This window comes from Dysidea avara, chromosome 3 (genome assembly GCF_963678975.1).
Source record: "Dysidea avara chromosome 3, odDysAvar1.4, whole genome shotgun sequence".
Lineage (NCBI taxonomy): Eukaryota > Metazoa > Porifera > Demospongiae > Dictyoceratida > Dysideidae > Dysidea > Dysidea avara.
In genome coordinates this window covers 19197971-19218352 of record NC_089274.1, presented here as the reverse complement: position 1 = coordinate 19218352, position 20382 = coordinate 19197971, and the positions used below count along the sequence as shown (strand labels likewise).

The 20382-nt window shown below is 38.3% G+C and overlaps 2 protein-coding genes across 3 annotated transcripts in view; both read left to right on the top strand.

The window, feature by feature from the left end:
• Positions 1–20361, top strand: part of LOC136249940 (transient receptor potential cation channel subfamily A member 1-like) — a 34596-nt gene extending 14235 nt beyond the window's left edge. Inside the window, exons 17-19 of one of the 2 annotated variants that reach the window (XR_010698384.1) lie at positions 10085–10153; positions 18106–18316; positions 19850–19991. Coding sequence is in view for 1 of the 2 variants with exons in the window: in XM_066042078.1 (XP_065898150.1) it covers positions 10085–10153; positions 18122–18316; positions 19850–20161 (576 nt within the window). In the remaining variant the exon portion in view is untranslated. Of the gene's footprint in view, positions 1–10084; positions 10154–18105; positions 18317–19849 lie in introns of both variants that reach the window. The other variant, XM_066042078.1, reaches the window with a different exon arrangement.
• On the top strand, positions 13760–15322 carry LOC136249946 (uncharacterized). Its single transcript, XM_066042084.1, has 2 exons — positions 13760–14749; positions 14968–15322. Exons 1-2 carry the CDS (start codon positions 13850–13852, stop codon positions 14974–14976), a joined length of 909 nt encoding a protein of 302 aa, XP_065898156.1. The 5' UTR covers positions 13760–13849; the 3' UTR covers positions 14977–15322.
• Positions 20362–20382: the final 21 nt, after the last annotated feature.

Below are 20382 nucleotides of genomic sequence, written 5' to 3'. Positions count from 1 at the left end.
CAGCTAGAAGAAGTTACCTTGTAGAGAATTCAGCTACAAACAAATCAACCTGTAGAGAGTTCAGCTAGAAACAAGTTACACTGTAGAGAGATCAGCTAGAAACAAGTCACCCTGTAGAGAGTTCAGCTAGAAGAAGTTACATTGTAGAGAGTTCAGCTACAAAGAAACTACCATGTACAGAGTTCAGCTGCAAATAAATTGCCCTATAGAGAATTCAGCTACAAACAAATCACCCTGTAGAAAGATCAGCTAGAAGAAGTTACCTTGTAGAGAGTTCAGCTACAAACAAATTACCCTGTAGAGGGTTCAGCTACAAACAAGTCACCCTGTAGAGAGTTCAGCTAGAAGAAGTTACATTGTAGAGAGTTCAGCTACAAAGAAACTACCATATAGAGAGTTCAGCTACAAACAAATTGCCCTGTAGAGACAAACAAATCACCCTGTAGAGAGTTCAGCTAGAAGAAGGTACATTGTAGAGAGTTCAGCTACAAACAAATCAACCTGTAGAGAGTTGAGCTAGAAACAAGTTACACTGTAGAGAGATCAGCTAGAAACAAGTCACCCTGTAGAGAGTTCAGCTAGAAGAAGTCACATTGTAGAGAGTTCAGCTACAAAGAAACTGCCATGTAGAGAGTTCAGCTGCAAACAAATTGCCCTGTAGAGAATTCAGCTACAAACAAATCACCCTGTAGAAAGATCAGCTAGAAGAAGTTACCTTGTAGAGAGTTCAGCTACAAACAAATCACCCTGTAGAGAGTTCAGCTAGAAACAAGTTACCCTGTAGAGAGTTCAGCTAGAAGAAGTTACATTGTAGAGAGTTCAGCTACAAAGAAACTACCATGTAGAGAGTTCAGCTGCAAACAAATTGCCCTGTAGAGACAAACAAATCACCCTGTAGAAAGATCAGCTAGAAGAAGTTACCTTGTAGAGAGTTCAGCTACAAACAAATCACCCTGTAGAGAGTTCAGCTACAAGCAAGTCATCCGGTAGAGAGATCAGCTAGAAGGATCACCTTGCAGAGAGGTCAGCTACAAAGAAATCATCCTGCTTCATCTTTTCTTCTTCCTGTAGTAAAGAAAAAATGACAGGTTGAAAAGCCCTAAAGCCAGCCATAGGCTGGCTTTGGGGTATACAAATACAAAAAGAAGTGAAATCTAATACAAAAAGAAGTGAAATCTAATCCAAAACAGCCAAGCTATAAAAAAAGAGTGCAGCCCTGAGAAAGGCTATGGTGAAAAAAGATGTGAAATCCAAGGTGGCGGCCAAGAAATGGCTGTGATGGTAGGTTAATGGTAAAAATTTTAATAACAACAATTCAGGTGAATTTTGTGCCGGTCAGCTTGGCTGTTTTGGATTAGATAATATATTGCTGGGATAAACTCTGAACGTCTGAGGGGTATGTTGAGGTGTCCTGGAAAGTAGATCAGTGTAAAGGTATTTACCCGTAACATGAACAACATTTTAATCAAACCTCTTTAAGCACAAAGTCTAAATCAGAGTACTCTTGGGGGTAAGGGGGAGGATATTTTCCAGTGTTTGTAAGTCAGCAGTGGCACAAGGGGCTTATGATCTGTCTCTAGAAGGATGCAATTGCTGATAGTATATATATTCTCACATGTACGTCTCTTTCTCTATTTAGCATATTTATGTTCAGTGTTTGTTATAGAACAAGAGGTGTATGTGACTGGGTACCAGGATGTGCCCTTTGCCTGAAGGAGTGTAGGCCAAATGATGAAGCATTTGCTGATATTTTAGTTTGTATTGAGGGTTGTACATGATCAATATTTGAGGCATCATATGTTCTCTACAGGCTCTATTCTGGTCTGTCTCCCAGAACTAGGCATGCATATGGGGTTGAGAGCTCCACTGTGTTGGAAGAAAACTTTTCTAGTTAGTTGATAACTCCCATTAACCTCTGTAGTTCAAATGAAGCGTATCTTTTATGGCCAACAGTTTCTCAGGATTAGTAGAAATACCTGATTGATTGATAATGTGATCAAGGTAAATAATTTCATTTTTTCCTAATTCACCACTTGGCTCAGATCCAGCAACACAAATTCTAAGCGTTCAGCTTGTAGTCGAGCATCATGTTCAGTGCTATCACCAGTAACCACCAAACACTGTTATGTATCCAAATGGTAAAGGACACCTGGAAGATCTTCTAAAATAGCTCATCTGCTTTTGAGAAAACTCTGGGACACTAGATATCCCTAAAGAGGAGTATATTTGTATCAACACTCAAAAGGTGTAATTGGTAGTACGACATCTGCTGTTCTTAACTAAAGGCACTTAAACACTTTCCCTCTAAACCAAGGTGTCACCCACATGTGGCATGGAGTGTACTTCTCCTGGTTTAACTGCTTTATATCTACACATATGCAAGCTCCTCCCAATATTTCTGGACTACTGCCATTCCAGCACACCACTCATCAGCTTTGCTTATAACTTTTGTGGCCTCCATCTACTTGTGCTCTTGTTCAACCTTATATCTAAAGGGAATTGGTGTCAAGTAGCTGAGAATAAAGCATATGGCTTAGCATTTTGTTTGATTTTTATTTCATATTCGGATTTCATTGTTCCCAGGCTTGAAACAGGTCTGTGAGTTGGAAAGGAATACTGCTGGTCATATATATCATCAACTTTTGTGATGTTATTGTAGTGACTTCAGATCCTAGCTGTATCAACCTTAAGCACCAGCTGTGACAAGCTGTTAGGAGTTGTCACTTGTGGAAGTATTGATGGGATGCCTCTGTTTGGGCATCGTCCTTAGGATCAGGACTGTCTTCAGATACCCTTGTCACTGTTTTGGAGAAGCACATCTTGCCAAAATGTTCATACCAATTGCATTTAAAGCAGGTTTTATCTCTAGCAGGGCAGTGGATCCTGGCATGAATTTTACCACATCTGAAGCACAACGATGCTTTCGTCCTGGTGTGGAGAGGTGTACCTGTTTAATGTATTCCAGTGTACATTCTTCCTTCTTTAAATGATTGTTGCTCTTTGAGGAATGCTGGCTACTTGCTGAAAGGATAGTGCTTTGATTGGCTAGTGTAGTCACCAGTTCAAAGCCAACTCAGTACGCTTCAACAACACGAGGTCACACTTCTCTTAACACTATACTCATGTGCCTACAACAACAGTGCATTATATGGAATACCATTATAGTACAGTGTTGCATTATCCCCCATTTTAGGAGAAAACTCATCCAGAGGTCAGTGGTGAACATAGTCAGTTAGACGACTTGGTGGATGGTGGGTGCGAGATGGATAACAGCTAGAAGGCACTGAGTTTGTCTGCTGGTCAGCGTCTTCTTCAGTCTCACTGTCTACATCCTCTAATAGCTGTAGGGCTGGCTCCATATACGCTGTGATGTTGCAGGGTCAGAGAAAGAGAGCTGGTTTTGGCCATCATCAAGCTTGTGTTGCATTAATGATTGTACATCTCCAGTAAATGGCTTTAGGCAATTGAAATGTACAACACTATGCTTAGAATAATTCCAAGTGTGCTGTATCCAGTAAGTAGACTCGGAAAGTTTCTTCACAATGGTGTAAGGCCCAGACCATGGCCTGTGGAACTTCTTGTGTTGTCCTAGCAGCAGTATATACCATACAATGTCGCCTTTGGTGTGTGGATGTCCATGAGCTCTCTGATCATAAAGTTCTTTTTGTCTTTGTAGGTTGTGTCCTCCTGGAGTGTTTGTAGGAGTCTCTTAGAATGTCCTGCAACTGTGTAACATAGATACTGGCTGATACTGCGGTAGTTGGAATGCTAGGTACACTGGCAGTCTAGCTTGTTGTCCAGACATCAAAAAGTATAGTGTATATCCTGTACTAGAATCCACAGTAGTATTGTAAGCAATACGCAGTTGCCGTAAATTGTCTTCCCAGTCCCATTGATGATCACAGTTATGTTAGTGAACAAAATAGACAGTAGAGCACGATTAAACCGCTCAACCAGACCATCTGATTGTGGATGATACGGCATAGTTCTGGTTTTTCTATTCTATAAAAGACTGCTGACTTCTTTGAAGATGCTGGACTTGAACTGCCTTCCCTGGTCCAAATGTAACTGTTGTGGAAGTGAGAATCTGAAGAAGAGCTCATCAACAAGTTTGCATGCTACTGTTTCCACTTCCTGATTTGAAAGTGCATATGCTTCTATCCATGTAATAAAATAGTCAGCACCAACAAGAACATAACAATTCTTGTGACAGCTTTCTGGTAGTTGTCCATTGCTACTAGTGCTGTGGAAGATCAACAGTGCCCACCTTCCAGTGTGGCAAATGGAACCATTCACTACAACTACAACAATGGAAGCAACTCTAAGGACTTTTGTCCTGCCACTATGAAGACTGTCAGGGTAAAGATAAATGGGCCCAGTTGGTAGTTCCGGACTCCTTGAAAACTGAAGTATTGAATAGTCTGCACAGTAAGGTTGCTGGTGGCCATCTAGGAGAGGATAAGATGTTAAACAGGTTGTGAGGAAAGTTTTACTGGCCTGGCCAGACAGAGGATGTACACAACAATGTCTGCAGTGTACGCAGAGGAAGACTTTGGCTCCCAGAAATGGAGTGTCACTCACCAGCATTCATCCAGGTTACCCATTCCAAAACAATCCATCATGTGTGATGAATGTGGTCTTTTCCCTGTCACTCTCTGCAATGTTCACCTGCCAATATCTACTAAACAAGTCAATGGTGCTAAACCACTTGGAGCCTGATAGTGATTAAAAAGTATCATCAATGTGTGGAAGTGGATATGTATCTTTGTGCATCACTGCTGTAGTCTACACAAAACCGCATCCTCCTTTTTCACAAGTGCAACTGGTGATGCCTAGGGGCTCTTTGATGGCCAAATAATTATCTTCTCTTCCATTTCCCTCAGTAGCTTTCGTACTTCCTCTCACTGTGTTGCAGGTGTGCATTGAGGGTTGTCTTATTGGTAGTGCATCTCCAGTATTAATGGTGTATTGCAGTTTATCTGCCTTTTCCAGATCACCAGAGTCATCTGCCAACACATCAGCATAATCCAACAACACAGCTAGCATACAACTCTTCCTGTTCTGTTTCAGTGAGCTTCTCTGCTGCAGACTCTACTGCTTGCCACAGTTGTTGTCGCTAAACATCTGGCACATGACACTGTAGGAGAGTACCTTCCACCTGCTACCATAATTCAGTTACTGTCCAGGCACATGTAACTCTAGTCCTTTTTATGTACAGTGACACTAGAGATTCAATAGCCGTGTTGGCACCAGTGGATTACAGCTGAAGTGTACCAGCAGAAGAGATGACTTCTGTGGGAGAGGTTTTCGCTTAATCATCACGGTACCCTCTCCTTGGATTACTGCTTCAATTTCCATCTCTGTACATCCTGGAATAGATATGTTAATAGACAACACTACACTCACACTTTGATGACTTGAATTCCTAGTCCTATGCAATGAAATTGGCTGGTCATGTCCACTTAGATTCATTGTCCCATGGAGCAGATCAACAACACATTGGTAGGTTTCCAAAAAGTCAAGTCCCAATATACCTTCTGTTCACAAGTCATCTACTACCACCTCTACCACATACTGTTTTCCACCCAATTCTAATTGTAGTTTAGCTGTGCCACTAACTCTGAGTGGAATGCTCGAACTCCTATCAATCCTGGACTATCCCAAGGTGTTAATATTGACATACCTTTAATTGTATTCCATGTATTAGTTAGTGACACAGCAGCCCCCGTATCTAACACAAAATGCAGAGTGTAAGAGTTAATATGTGAAAAGCAGCATGTGGATTGATAGCAAACAAATCTACAATGTTATAGGCCATGTTTGAGTTACCCTCCCCTGCCTGGCTAATAGCAAGGGAAGTTTCTAGTTTCCCTGTCCAGATGGACGGCACAGGGCAAATTCCCTGGCATGATGCCCCTCCTTCCCACATTGGTAGCAGATCATGCTTGGCACCTGGCCTTTGTGCGGGAGCTCTTTCTACAATGACTATTGTCTTGTCTGCTAGTTAGTGTTCAGCTGATTTATCCCCATTCTCAAGCTGTGACATCCTCTGGGATAGCTGTTCAATTTCTCACGTCAAGGTCTGTTCCGATGATTATGGCCGTATGACTCACAGCACCTCCACTTGAGCCAATTGTCCTGACTGTGAACTCCTCAACCTCTGGGTTTAAGCTTCCCACAATAGCTGGCTTCACTTTATATAACTTCTCTTCCAGTGTAGCACATACAGTTTCTTCTACCTTTTTGGGACATTGCTACTTACTTGACTACAAATGTCACCTACACCTGTAGGTTACTCAAGTGGTCTAGGTAGTGGGTTAGGGCCATCTATTCTACAGCCTTTGTGTCTAAGTCAGGAAAAGCCTTTTCAGTAAGGCGTTGCAGTTCCTCGGCCAAATCTGCCAACTCTTCATTTGGACATTTGGTTTGCACTTGTAACTTGGCATTGTAGAGCTCTTTCTTACTAACTGGCTCAAATCTCTGTGTCGGCCCTACCATAACCAGCTTGTGCCATCTCAGACAAACTTTGAAATGCCTTCTGAGCCCTCCCTGGCAGGCATACCTTGATCCAGTTCAGTTTAGCTTCTGCACCTCAGCCATTGATGGTCGCTACGTTCTCGAACCTGGCTATCCAGTCATCCCATCCCTCACCTCCTGATAAGTCTCTGGAGTTATCAGTGGCTTGTTGCATGACATCTTGTGTAATGGTGATCACTACAGAGTAACAGATGGAACACAACAGCAAATCAGTGCATGTCAAACTTGTCTGGTGTGGTACCAATTCAAATCACGGTACAAGATATTAACATCTGGAAGGAATTCACTTGACGAAATCCTGCCAACTAGTAGTCACTGGTTCAAAGCCAACTCAGTATGCTTCAACAACACGAGGTCACACTTCTCATTAACACTATATGCACAACAACAGTGCATTATATGGAATACAAGTATAAATCAATAATAGTCCAGTGTTACACTTTAGTTAATCATTCTGTTTTGTGGATGAGTTAATGTGTAATGTATTGTAGGATGAGTAGATCATACTTGTCTTGACCTACGTGCCTATGGCCTCTGTCGTAAAGAATTTAGAGGGACAGAGACACTTCTTCACTCTAAGCTCTTTCATTACATACCCAAGCATCGATAAACCAAAAGAAACCAAAACTCCTACTCCCTACTTTGATCCCCCTGAAACTATACAAGGCTTCTACCATGACAGATTACCAAATCCCTCCTCAATCAAGAGATTGTAGAAGTCAAAAATAACAATCAGAAGAATGCAGCACTTAAGTGGGTGAATGTTTGTGTAATTAATATATAGTAATTGGAAATTATGCACTACTCTGATCCAGCTTTTTTTATTGAAGTACTACATTGTCCCTACACTAGTTTAAAATTCCTATTTTTTCTTATATTTGTTTGTGAATTTTTTATGACTACTGATACCCTTTCATATATCACATTCATGCAGCAAGTAAATGATTATAGCGTTGGTCACAGCAAAAAATGCACCTAGCAATGCAGCTGTCAGTGAAACTTTGCCAGTTAGCTAACAAGTATATACAAATTTCTAAATTATATTCACGTACATGTTCCTCTGCCGCAAAGTTGCCTTGTCATACGTAGTTTGTGCACATGCTTTGTGCATGAACAGTTCATTTCCTGGTGGCAGGCAACATCTTGTCTACGTACAACAGAGAACAGCTCATTAGTTGCACTTCAAAACACATGTATTTCAATATGTTGGTACAACAATATTATGTAATGTGTATGTCCAGAGATGGAAGCCATACTGTGCTTGACTGATCACAGTAAAGGAGGATAAAAGGTAAGACAATAGCACATGTGTTGTACGTCTATCCATATGCCAAGGGTTTCTTCTTAAGTGAATTCAAAGCATTTCTGTGAAAGAACTAGGGCTACTATAGCTGTAGCCATTTGAAGCTGTCAAACAAAACAAAATACCAGCTAATCATAGTGAATTGTTAAGAATGCAGTGTACCACATGCGTAACCCTCAACAAGAAAGCATAAACAAAAGACAGAATTCAATTTCTACTCGTTAATTGTACTATTTCACAAGTTCGAAAAGCAAAAGTGGAAATTGACAAAATTGCTATCTAAAATTATCTCTACAGCAACCTATACTGTAAAACAAAAGTATTTTATTTTCAAGTTCTTATTACCAGATGAAATTTGTAATTAATTTTGTGCTTTCTTGTAGGCAGCTGTATATAACATGTGTACATGTGTGTGAAGCCATGAAAATATCACAAAACTTTAGGCGTGGATAACTTGATTGATACATTTCTACTACGCTTGACTGAATGCATCAGTCAGGCAGTAGAACATTTCAGTGAAATTTTTTTTTATATATCTATGGGAATCAATTTAGGGAAGTATTTTGGGTTGAACTGAAAGCACTTGATTTGGTGTTGTATGTACCAATTATAAGTATAAAAGTCTCTTTAAATATATTTCAAATATATGCATAGCTTTATGTAATCATACAGTATGATTATACTGTATAGTAGGGACTACAAAGGAGTAGGTGTGGCCCACGAAATAACATCACCCAAACCAGCCTCAATTTTCCCAGACAACGATGAGGCAGTATTGGTTAGGTAGAACTAAGCCCAAAAAAGCTTTCAGATTGACCCGAAATGCTTTCAGCAAGTTGCTACTGAATTTAAATATATATATATATATTTAACAGGATTTTCTACTAACTGAGTAACTGACTGACTGACTGACTGATGCCTTCAGAAAAGCGTAACTCGATAACAGCTAAGGCGGCTACTTGCAGGCTTGATTTTTTCACTGTTCGACGTTGCTTCGGCCTGAGAGGTGCCTTTTGGCATATCGCAGTACGTACAATGCATTCTTCATGGACTTACCAGTGTCCTCCTTTGTGTCCCATACATCTTTGTTGACAGTGAAAAGTGTCGATTTGGCGGTAGCACGTGATGGGGTAGCACGTGATAGCTTCCCTTTGAAACGGAAATCGTCTATATTTTTCATAGTGGCTATTTTGATTGCAGAGGTGCTTTTTGAACAGTTCTTGAATCGTATTGCTGTGTAACGGGTTGAACGTAGCCGACAGCAAAGCGTAATGGATACTTCACTTTTCAGACAATAATTGATATAACTGGGGTGAGTGGTGCCATTTCTTTCTTTCGATATGCGTGGATTGCAGAGGTGCTTTTCAAACAGTTCTTGATTTGTAATGCTGTGTAACGGGTTGAACATAGCTAACAATGAAGCATAATGGATACTTCACTTTTCAGACAACAATTGATATAGCTGTGGCTTGTGGCGCCATTTCAGATGCGGTATGCGTGGGTTCACCAGTCATAATAACTATTTACGAAAAAGTTAACAAGTACACAAAAATATTTGGAATTTTCAATTAGAGTAGGGACCATAGCACTCAATAAAAAATGTACTGAAACAAGCTGGAGTAGTGTAATCACAGTAAAACAATAAGAAGTGTTATATCCCTACTGTGTTCAAGATACCATAATGGAAATGCACAGTAGGGATATAACACTTCTTATTGTTTTACTGTGATTTAATATTGTGCAATACTCCAGCTTGTTTCAGTACTTTTTATCGATGTGCTATGGTCCATACTCTAGTTAAAAATTCCAATTATTTTGTGTACCTGTAATTATATGTATTTTCAATAGTGTCTCTATAATGATTACACAACCAATATTGCCATGTCATGAGGGACAGGCTTTTGGGTGATATTTTATTGTGGGCCACGCCCAAACTTTGTTTGTTCCTACTATACAGTGCTACTACACTGTATGATAGGAAACTACACTCTATAAATGGTTGCATGGCTCAAAGCACCTGTAAGCTTAATTCTAATCAACTTCACCTTTTATTTATTGTTGTGGTGGGGTTGTATGCATCCAGTTGTACTTTTACTGACTGTGTCATATGATTCACTTCATGATGAGCGATTGCTTACTTGAAGATAATTTAATTTCATATAATATTTATCATTTTTAATGATTTATATACATATGTTTTCACTTAAATAGATTGGAGGATTATAATGTTTGTTTTTTTGATAGGTTGGTTTAGCAGTCGGGGACACCCAAGAAGAGTTAAACAAAGCAGAACTCACCAAATATACACTTCGAGTAAGTTGCACACCATGGGTGTTGTAATGACACTCCCGCATTTATAATGTGTGACTAAATATTGGAAGATTGTAACTATCTCACAAGCCCTGTCAACTACACATACGAATTTTTAGAGCTATTCATGATCTATAATGGTGTCTAGTGGCCAAGGTAATTTTTGTAGATCCAGCTTTTTTACATGTATTGCTGCATCTTGAGTCCTTACAAAGGGGTGGAGAATAGGGGTGGTGGGGTGGAAAACGGTTAGATTCAATGGGGATATAGTAATTGAAGTCACGAGGTCACAAAACGGTCTAGTTCATAGGCTGAAATCAAACATAACATATAGTCTGGGAAAACCAGTCTTATTACCTACCTATTTAAGAGTGCCAAAAATGTTGGTTTAAAATATTTAGTGTGTTGTAGCCCTCCAGTAGTTAAAGCTGCATGTAGTAGATGGATGTGTATTTTGTTTTCTGCAGAGCTAGATCACTGAGGGGTGTGGTCTCAGCATTGATTATTAGGGGTGTGCTGGCTTGTTTTGATAGTTTAAGGGGTATGGCTCATTGCAATCATTTTATAAGCCTAACTTTGCTACTACTTGATATTACCAAGGATATATTACAGTCTGTTAAGTGCCCCAAATAGTTTCACAGCATCTAAATATGCTCCTTCAAGCAATGTGTCAATGTGGAAAATTAACACTTTTACCTGGTATGGTTTCCTGGCATGAAGAAGAAGAAGAAGACAACCATTTAGTTGAAGATAAAAGGAATGGCAAAGTTCAGAAGGCAAACATTTATTGGAGCCACAAAAGACAAATCCCACCCGTGAGTTTATTGTTGTGGTGTAAAATGGTGGCCATGCGCTATACTGTATGATGACATGCCAATGTAGGGATTTTCCCACAGGATTATGTTGTATTACCATCGTTGATATCTATTCCAAACTATCGAAAAACACAATAATTGACCTATGTACACACCAATTTTCAAGTTATTCTCGTACTGGTTTATTCTGTAGCCATGATAAATGTTCAATCTTTTACAGTAATTGTTTTATGCAAATAACACTAGGGTCATTCCATGTCAAATCAACAAGGAATTTAGGGTCACCTTTCGGATTTTGACGAAACTTGGCATGTTTATAGTACCTGTGGTGCTTATCACTCATGAAAATTTTTAGCTCCATACATTCCATAGTTTCCGATTTATGACCACAAATATTTTGAATATTTCATGAAAATTTGATCCATCTCTGGTTACAAAATCAACTGCAACTTTGTACTGTGTAAATATTTTTAAACACAATTTTCACTGATGGAAGACTGTTGATTGACCTTTCCAGTGATCCCTAAATTATGGGATATCTACTTAATTATGGTTCAAAAGTACTTCATTGAAAACTTTAATCCTCTATATTTTGAAAAATGCTGCTTGAAATTTTTCAAATTCTTTTGTGAATAACGATTGGATCATAGTCTATGTTTGATAAAATGTTTGTGGTGGGACCACAATGGGCTCAAGAGATATAATGAATTATGTTGTGGTATGTGGAGGAATTTGCAGGCTATTATTGCTGTATTGGAGTGTACACCTCCAATAACCACTCACAACAAGGCCATGCCAAGTTTGTCTTACAGAGTGAAGGTGTCTAGGTACACTGAAACCTGTATTAATGACCACCTGTATTGAAAGACCATCTATAAGCTGCAGCTAATTTATACTTTAATTGGATCTTAATGTATAGCACCAAAGCATCAATCTTTTCTAGCAAATCCAAAAATGGTCCTTATTAGACAGGTTGACTATAAATGAGATAATTATGCGTCCATAAACACATTAATGTTGTACCATCTCTTCAGTATACCTTATTTATTAAGTAAAATCTCGCTGTTATACACTTACATACATATTCCCACTCTGCACTATTCAAGTTACGTACGTGGCTACATAGGTACAACAGACCTCCTTAAAAAGGATATCTGGGTACCTTGATAGCCTCATGATCTCACTTTATAATTGTACGTACATTTTGGACCCAAGACAAATCTGTGGTTTCTCAAAAATGAACACTTTATCAATGGTCCAGGGACTCGGAGAGAGAAGAGTTACTCTGTATATAGTAGATGCATTACTTGTACCAAGAGTTTTATATATATTATTAACACTTGCTTGCACCTCAATGTGTGATTTATAGTACTGTAATTACTAAAATTAATGGTTTTTCAAAGTATTTTGTGTTCACGTTTTTGAAGATCAGTACAGGTAAATGTTAAATATGTGGTCAACATGTTTACTTCCTATGTGAGTATGTGTATGAATTTATGACTTGATCTTCAAAGTGGTCGTGAATTTAAAGTAATGTAGTAATTAATTTCACACATTGAGGTACAATTAATGCATGTACGTATATGGTAAAATCCCTCCATTGTTAGGACCATAATAAAGTGCTCATATTACAGAAGCTACAGAAGTATCTTGGTCTAAATGTATGTGCACTGCTAGAGTGGGAGTACAGTGTATAAACAGGTGTCCTGGTTATCAAGGTATCCCTTCTGAGGAGTTCTGTTGTATGTATCTATGCAGCCACATACGGAACTTAAATATGGCTAAATCCGCTACAGTGGGATTCAACTTAATAAAGAAGATACTTGTGAAGAGATGGTACAACATTTACATGATGTTTAGGGACACATGGTGGTCAGATCTATAATTTATAGTCAACCTGTCTAATAAGGACCATTTTTGGATTTGCTAGAAAGGGTTGATGCTTTTGTGCTATACATTAAAGAAGTACAATTTAACTGCAGCATATAGGTGGCCTTTCAATACAGGTGGTCACTAATACAGGTTGCAATGTACCTATACACCTTCACTCTGTAAGACAAACTTGGCATAGCCTTGTTGTGAGTGGTTATTGGAGGCGTACACTCCAATACAGCAATAATAGCTTGAAAATTCTACCGCATACCACAACATAATTCATTATATCTCTTGAGCCCATTGTGGTCCCACCACAAAAATTTTATCAAACATAGACTATGACCCAATCATTATTCACAAAAGAATTTGAAAAATTTCAAGCAGCATTTTTCAAAATATAGAGGATTAAAGTTTTCAATGAAGTACTTTTGAACCATAATTAAGTAGATATCCCATAATTTAGGGATCACTGGAAAGGTCAATCAACAGTCTTCCATCAGTGAAAATTGTGTGTAAACATATTTACATACAACAAAGTTGCAGTCAATTTTATAACTAGAGATGGTCCAAATTTTTATGAAATATTCAAAATATTTGTGGTCATAAATCAGAAACTATGGAATGTATGGAGCTAAAAATTTGCATGAGTGATAAGCACCACAGGTACTACAAACACATCAAGTTTCATCTAAATCCGAGAGGTGACCCTAAATTCCTTGTTGATTTGACATGGAATGACCCACTATGGATATTTATCAGATAGCAAACTTAGTACGTAAATTCATATTTATACATTGTTTATCTGTGCAAAATTCAAAGCAATCGTGTTACGTGTTAGCATTTTTAAATGTTCAAATGATAAATCTTGGCTCCCATAGACCCTTAAGAAGAAAAAAACAAAGAAAAATATCAATGGTATGCAGCTACTTTTGTCGTCTCCTTGAAAGTAAGCTGCCAAGAAGATATTCCTGAAGAAAAGTTGTGCTTTCCTTCCCCTTCGTGAACAGAAATGTCGTTGAACGCAATTTCAACTCCCAGTCCAGGTTTACTGCCGTTGAAACGACCGAGATCTAAAGACAGCTCAAACCAGCGCGAGAAGAAACCCAAAAGAAACAGTACTTGCCCAATATGCGATGAAGTAATTAAAGAAGCTACAAAGCACAGGAAAGGTGATGATGCAATCTATTGTGAAGGCTACTGTGACGCGTGGGTACATCGTAGATGCACTGGGTTATCAGCAACGAACTTCGCGACATTAAGAGATGCTGGCGAAGAACACACGTTCTTCTGTCTATACTGTGAGATCCAAGCACAGAAGGCAGAAATAGACAGCTTAATGTCGACCATTACTACACTTCAAACTTCTCTAAATGATCTTAAACGCAAACTAGACCTTGTTAATCAACCACAGCAGACCTCTTCTCAAACTGTTCGTGCTCCAGTTGTTGACAAAGTTTCAAACACTGTCTATCAAAATGCCACCAACATTGATAGGAAATTCAACATCGTTGTGTATGGTGTAGCAGAAAATCCCCAAAATACCAACAGACAACTCCGAATGAAAAAGGACATGGAAAACGTGATGGAGGCTCTGTCTGCAACTGATATTGACATTGAACCTAGTGATATAAAAGATTTGTATCGTCTCGGCAAGTATGACCAAAAGAGTGAGCGTCCCAGACCCCTTCTGGTGAAGTTCCTTCGTTCAAACACAGCAATTGACATCCTAAGTTCTAAGTCTAAGCTTGAAGCTCCAATCTACATAAAACCTGATCTAACTCCCCAGGAGCGTCAAAAGGAACGCTTATTGTTGAAGGAGAGGAGATCCCTAATTGACAATGGTACCGAACGGAGATACATCAAAATAAGAAATGATTCCTTATACCTCAACAACAAGCTTCACTGCAAAGTGAGTACAGATGGTAACAAATTAGAGTATGTAACTGTATCAGCACAGCCACTTAATAATACCTCTGCCACAAGCATGGAGTCATCCTGACTCCTTGTTTCCACTATAACTAACTCAAATCCTGACTCAAATTCACAGGTATTTAATAACTCTACTAATAACCCAAACTCAAATAATGTATTAAGTGATTTGAAACTCTCTATTGTAAATTTCTGTAGTGTTACTAACAAACGAACCCAACTTGAAGTTTTTCTGGTTACCTATGCAATTGACATCATTATAGGGACAGAATCACATTTGAATGAATCTATTCTAAACTCTGAGGTTTTCCCAAATAATTATCAAACATACAGAAAAGACAGAAACACTTCTGGTGGTGGTGTGTTTATTTCCATAAAGAGCTCTATACCATGTACACAAATTAATGACAATTCAACTATTGAAATAGTGTGGGCTCACGTTCATCTTGACAAGAACAATGACTTTATCGTTGGCTCCTTTTACTGTCCTCCTCACTCAAGTGATACAATACTCGACAACTTGCAGTCTTCCATAGACACGATTAAGCAAAAGTATTCCCACACTCACATCATTCTTGGAGGTGACTTTAATTGTCCAGGTATTGACTGGGAAAACAGTACACTAATAAATTCCTATGTATCATGTCACTTTCGTGAAAGACTTATTGACTTATCACACAACTACCAACTGTCTCAGTTAGTCACCTTCCCTACAAGAGCTCAAAATGTTTTAGACTTATGCTTTACTACTAATCCTAATTCTGTGATATCATGTGAACCACTTCCAGGCTTGAGTGACCACGACGCTGTTTTAGTATCCATCAAGATTCGTAAACGTGTAATCAAACAACATCCCAGAACTGTTTACCTTTACAAGCTAGCTGACTGGGAAAAAATAAGAGAGGAATTATCAGACTTGTCACATGATTACTTTGAAATAAATCAAGCATCACCCCAAAGCTTAGATGAAAATTGGTCCTTCTTCTTACAAAATTTACATGAAATAATAAACACTCATACTCCTACCAAGAAATTAAGTACAAGAATTCACCTTCCCTGGCTGTCTTCTGCTTTAAAACGACTCATACGTAAAAAGCAAAGAGTTTATAGAAGAGCAAAACGTTATTGTCGAGATAGTGACTGGAATGAATATAAATCATTACAAAAAGAGATAGATCATAAACTAAAGTACCAACACAAATCCTACCTGACAAACCTAACTTCATCACCAGACAGTAACAAAAAGTCTTTATGGCACTACATCAAGTCACGAAAACAAGAAAACAATGGTATTAGTACATTAATAAATCCTATAAATGGTCATATCATAACCAATCCTGTGGAAAAAGCAGACACCCTCAATCAACACTTTCAGTCTGTCTTTACATCCGAAGATAATAGTAACATTCCTGACAAAGGTCCATCCTTATTTCCATCTTTACCTACATTTGAGATTACCGAACAAGGAGTCTACAACTTGTTAAGTACCTGTGACACATCCAAATCCCCAGGACCTGACTCCTTGCATCCGTATGTACTGAAGGCCACAGCTGCCGAATTATCTCCCATTCTAACTCATATTTTCAAACAATCACTAGAATCTGGTGAAGTCCCATTACAATGGAAGCATGCCTATGTCACCCCAATATTTAAAAAAGGTTCCAAAGCTCACCCAGGCAACTACCGTCCTATCTCACTCACCTCAGTAGTTTGTAAAACAATGGAGCATATCATCGTGAGTCAAATTATGAAGCATTTGGAGGACCACAATATTCTTTCAGACAACCAGTTTGGATTTAGATCAAAACATTCCTGTGAGACTCAACTACTCATTACTGTTAATGACATTGCAAAAGATATTGACAGGAACCTGCAAGTTGATGCTGCTATATTAGACTTTTCTAAAGCGTTCGACCGAGTAGCTCATTCTAGACTTCTCTACAAATTAAATTACTATGGTATAAGAGGAACTGTCTTACAGTGGCTAGAGTCCTTCCTTCATGGTCGTACCCAACAGGTTGTAGTAGAAGGCTCTAGATCTTCTACATGTCAAGTTACATCTGGTGTTCCACAAGGTTCCGTACTTGGTCCTGTGTTGTTCCTAATTTACATTAACGATATTGTAACAAACATCAAGAGTGAAATTAGATTATTTGCTGACGACATTCTACTCTTTAAAACTATAGCTACGCCCAACGATCACAGAATACTGCAAAATGACTTAGATTCCTTAACACAATGGGCTAGCAACTGGCTGATGGAATTTAACATTCCCAAATGCAATATTTTACAATTTACAACCCACCACAGTAAAAGCACTTTTACATATAAAATGTCTAATATTCCATTGAATATTGTATCAGAGCACACCTATCTTGGTATCCGCCTCCATCATACACTATCATGGGAACCTCATGTTAACTATATTTGTGGAAAGGCAAACCGTCTTCTTGGATTTCTGAAAAGGAATTTATATAATGCCCCAATACAAATCAAAGAACACTTATACAAACAATTATTGTTACCTTCTATTGAATACTGCTCAGCTATCTGGGATCCTTATCACCAAACAACAGTTAGCAAATTAGAAATGATCCAACACCGAGCTGCAAGATTTGTTCTTAATAAACCATGGCACAGATCCAGTCAACAACACAGTATTACAGATATGCTTAATTACCTTCAATGGCCAAGTTTAAAAAGTAGGAGAAGAAATGCTAGACTTATATTATTATTCAAGATTGTAAGAAACTTACTGGTGCTACCAAACCATTGTTTACCCCAGCCAACCCCTGTATCATATACTCGTGCCAATAATCCCCTCAAATTTGCACAGCTGCAATCCAGAATTGATTTATATAAGTATTCTTTTCTGCCAAGAACAATTATTGATTGGAATAACTTGAAAATTGACAACATCAACACAATTAACCTTGACACTTTTAAGAACATTATAGATAAGCTAAACAATTTGTGATTTGTAATACACATTAGCGTGTTGCCCCTGGTGGGCTTTGCTAATTAATAATAAATAAAATAAAATAAATAATCAAAAGTTTGGAAGCCCATGTTTTGTGAATGGCTGGAGTGAATTCAATCAAATTGCTGTGCGGCCTACTTTACCCAGTGGACAGCTATAATACAAAAATGGTGTGCTTTGGAGAAGGGATCATGGGACTATGGATGCATGAAAATTGTGTTTTACCACTGTGTGTCTTGATTTACCATCAAGCCTAAAACTCCCATTTCAAAGTATTTATTTTAGGAGTGACTTTTGTATATTGTGTATGGGTGTGTCCATGTTTTTTGCATGTTGCTAACGATGTGCTATTGCAGATATATGCTATTGCAGATACAGACAATATTGGGGCTAGAAGAAGCCTTTCCCATGCTGAGGATTTACTCCAGAATTTCAGAGCAGACCTTATATGATGGATGCCATTGGTATGATTGGGTCCGTGGCTCTAAAAAGTTGGAGCGTAGAGAAGCTCATATTGATGGGTGGAAGAATAGAGAAGATATTGATCAGCTGTTGGAAGGAGATGATGTAAGATGGTGCCTGAAAATGAGTTTCATAGCTAATACCATACCTGTTTCACTGCCCGTACAAAAGTCTCAATAGTAGCAGTGAAATTTATCCCGTATTTCACTGACAACAGTGAAAAAGTTGTAATTGCAATTTCATTGGCTAGAATTTATGTTAACAATGTAGCGCCAATTAGTGTCGACGCGTGTTTAGTACATAGTGACAAATTGCGTACATAGCAAAGCTAATGCAGCATATGCAGCGAGTATGATATTAACTGGGAATAGCATGGGTAGCAGTGAAATTTGGGATAAATACCACTCTTGTTGTATTGGAAATGGTAAATTTCACTCAGCTTCGCCTCGTGAAATTTATCCCCATTTCCAATACAACACTCGTGATATTTATCCCAAATTTCACTGCTACCCATGCTATTACTAGTACAAACACATGCATATTAAGAACCACATTTGATAAAATTTTGTCATGTTATATGTTATATGGGCATTTAGGCCATTACATGATAATCCATTGCGCATTTTCAACAAAATAGCAAATCATAATAATTGATAATATCACTAAATTGATGAGCACTTTTTATGTTCTCAATGTTAGGTAGATTGTAGCCAAATTTTAATGGAATTTCTAGGTCATGACATATCCTGTCTAATCCAGTAACCTTTGGCTCACAATTTTCTTACCTTTGTAAGTAGGTGGCTGCATTATTAGGCAGGTCAGGATTATCGAGTTGGGTGGTATAGACAGGTGACCTTATTACCAGTGACTATAGGCTATTGTATCATGTAATTTTGTTGTGATGTATTGACTATCTTGATGCCCCTAATGCATATCTGCTCATACCCACTAGTGTGTGTTTATTGTATTGTAAGCATCAGGGGCGGAGGTAGTAGTTGATATGAGGGGGGGCTGGGCTGACCCAGACTTATGGAAATGATCTACATTGTCTCTGGTTTGGTAAGGTGAGACCAAAAAAAAAAAAAGGTCACAGCCAGCTGAGAATAGCTGCCCACCTCACCAGCTACGCATTTATAGCTGATAAACTACATAAAATTCTTACATAGGTCGCTACACACTGCTCTAATACTGTGACTGCTTTATTAGAGTGACTGCTCTATTAGAGTATCTCGATCTTTATCGCGGTTTTCAGCCCCACTCCAAATTTCGGCGTGATGTCATTCTGTTAGCCCCCCCCCCCTTTCCGCCACCTATGGTAAGCATTGTTGTAAAGTGCTTCTGTTATGGGTGAGTATGAAAAGGTCAGATTTCTAAATACTTTACTCTAAAGATCTACATTATCTGTTTTTTTTTTTTTCTGGAACTAAGCTAGTTTGAATAAATTCCTATAATGCATTTAGTATAGTGTAACCCTCGGGGTTTGGTTGCTTATTATATTTCAAATCCATGTACTCGAACTTTGTGTAGAAAACAAGCAAAGCCAAAAATATACTATACATCCACTTATCAAGATTAGGCATGCAGATTTGGTAATGCTGTAAAGAATGCAAATATTTAACTACTATTTCAACTAATTAGGAAACTGATCCTTTGGAGAAAATAGAAGGAAGATTGACTGCAATGTGTAATGAGCATTCAGAAAGGCTCAGTCGCATGGAGACACTGCTTTGTAACTTAGTAAAACTTTCTGAAAGTTCACAGGTTACACCTGACACACAGAGGGATAACAGTAGCAGCAGCAGCAGCAGCAACAACAACAACAACAACAGCAGCAACACAGCAATGAGGAAAAGAGCTCTAACTCTGGAAGCAGCACTTTCAGTGAAGAGATCAAGCTATATGCAACAGCAATTTTTCTGTACCATTGTAGATGAAGAAGAAAATAATTAAAAATAATAATACTTTTCTCTGATTGACATGCACTTGGATATTGTATTTAACTAACTTTTTGTGACTATTCAGTGTGCTTGGGATGTGAACTTCAATAAAATTGTGTGTTTGTTTTTCATGGTGTTTATTATGATTTGATTCCTACTCATTGAGGTATACACTCAGATTTCACTGACTTTATGAACATAGTTATTACAATGTACTGTACAGTGAGAATATTA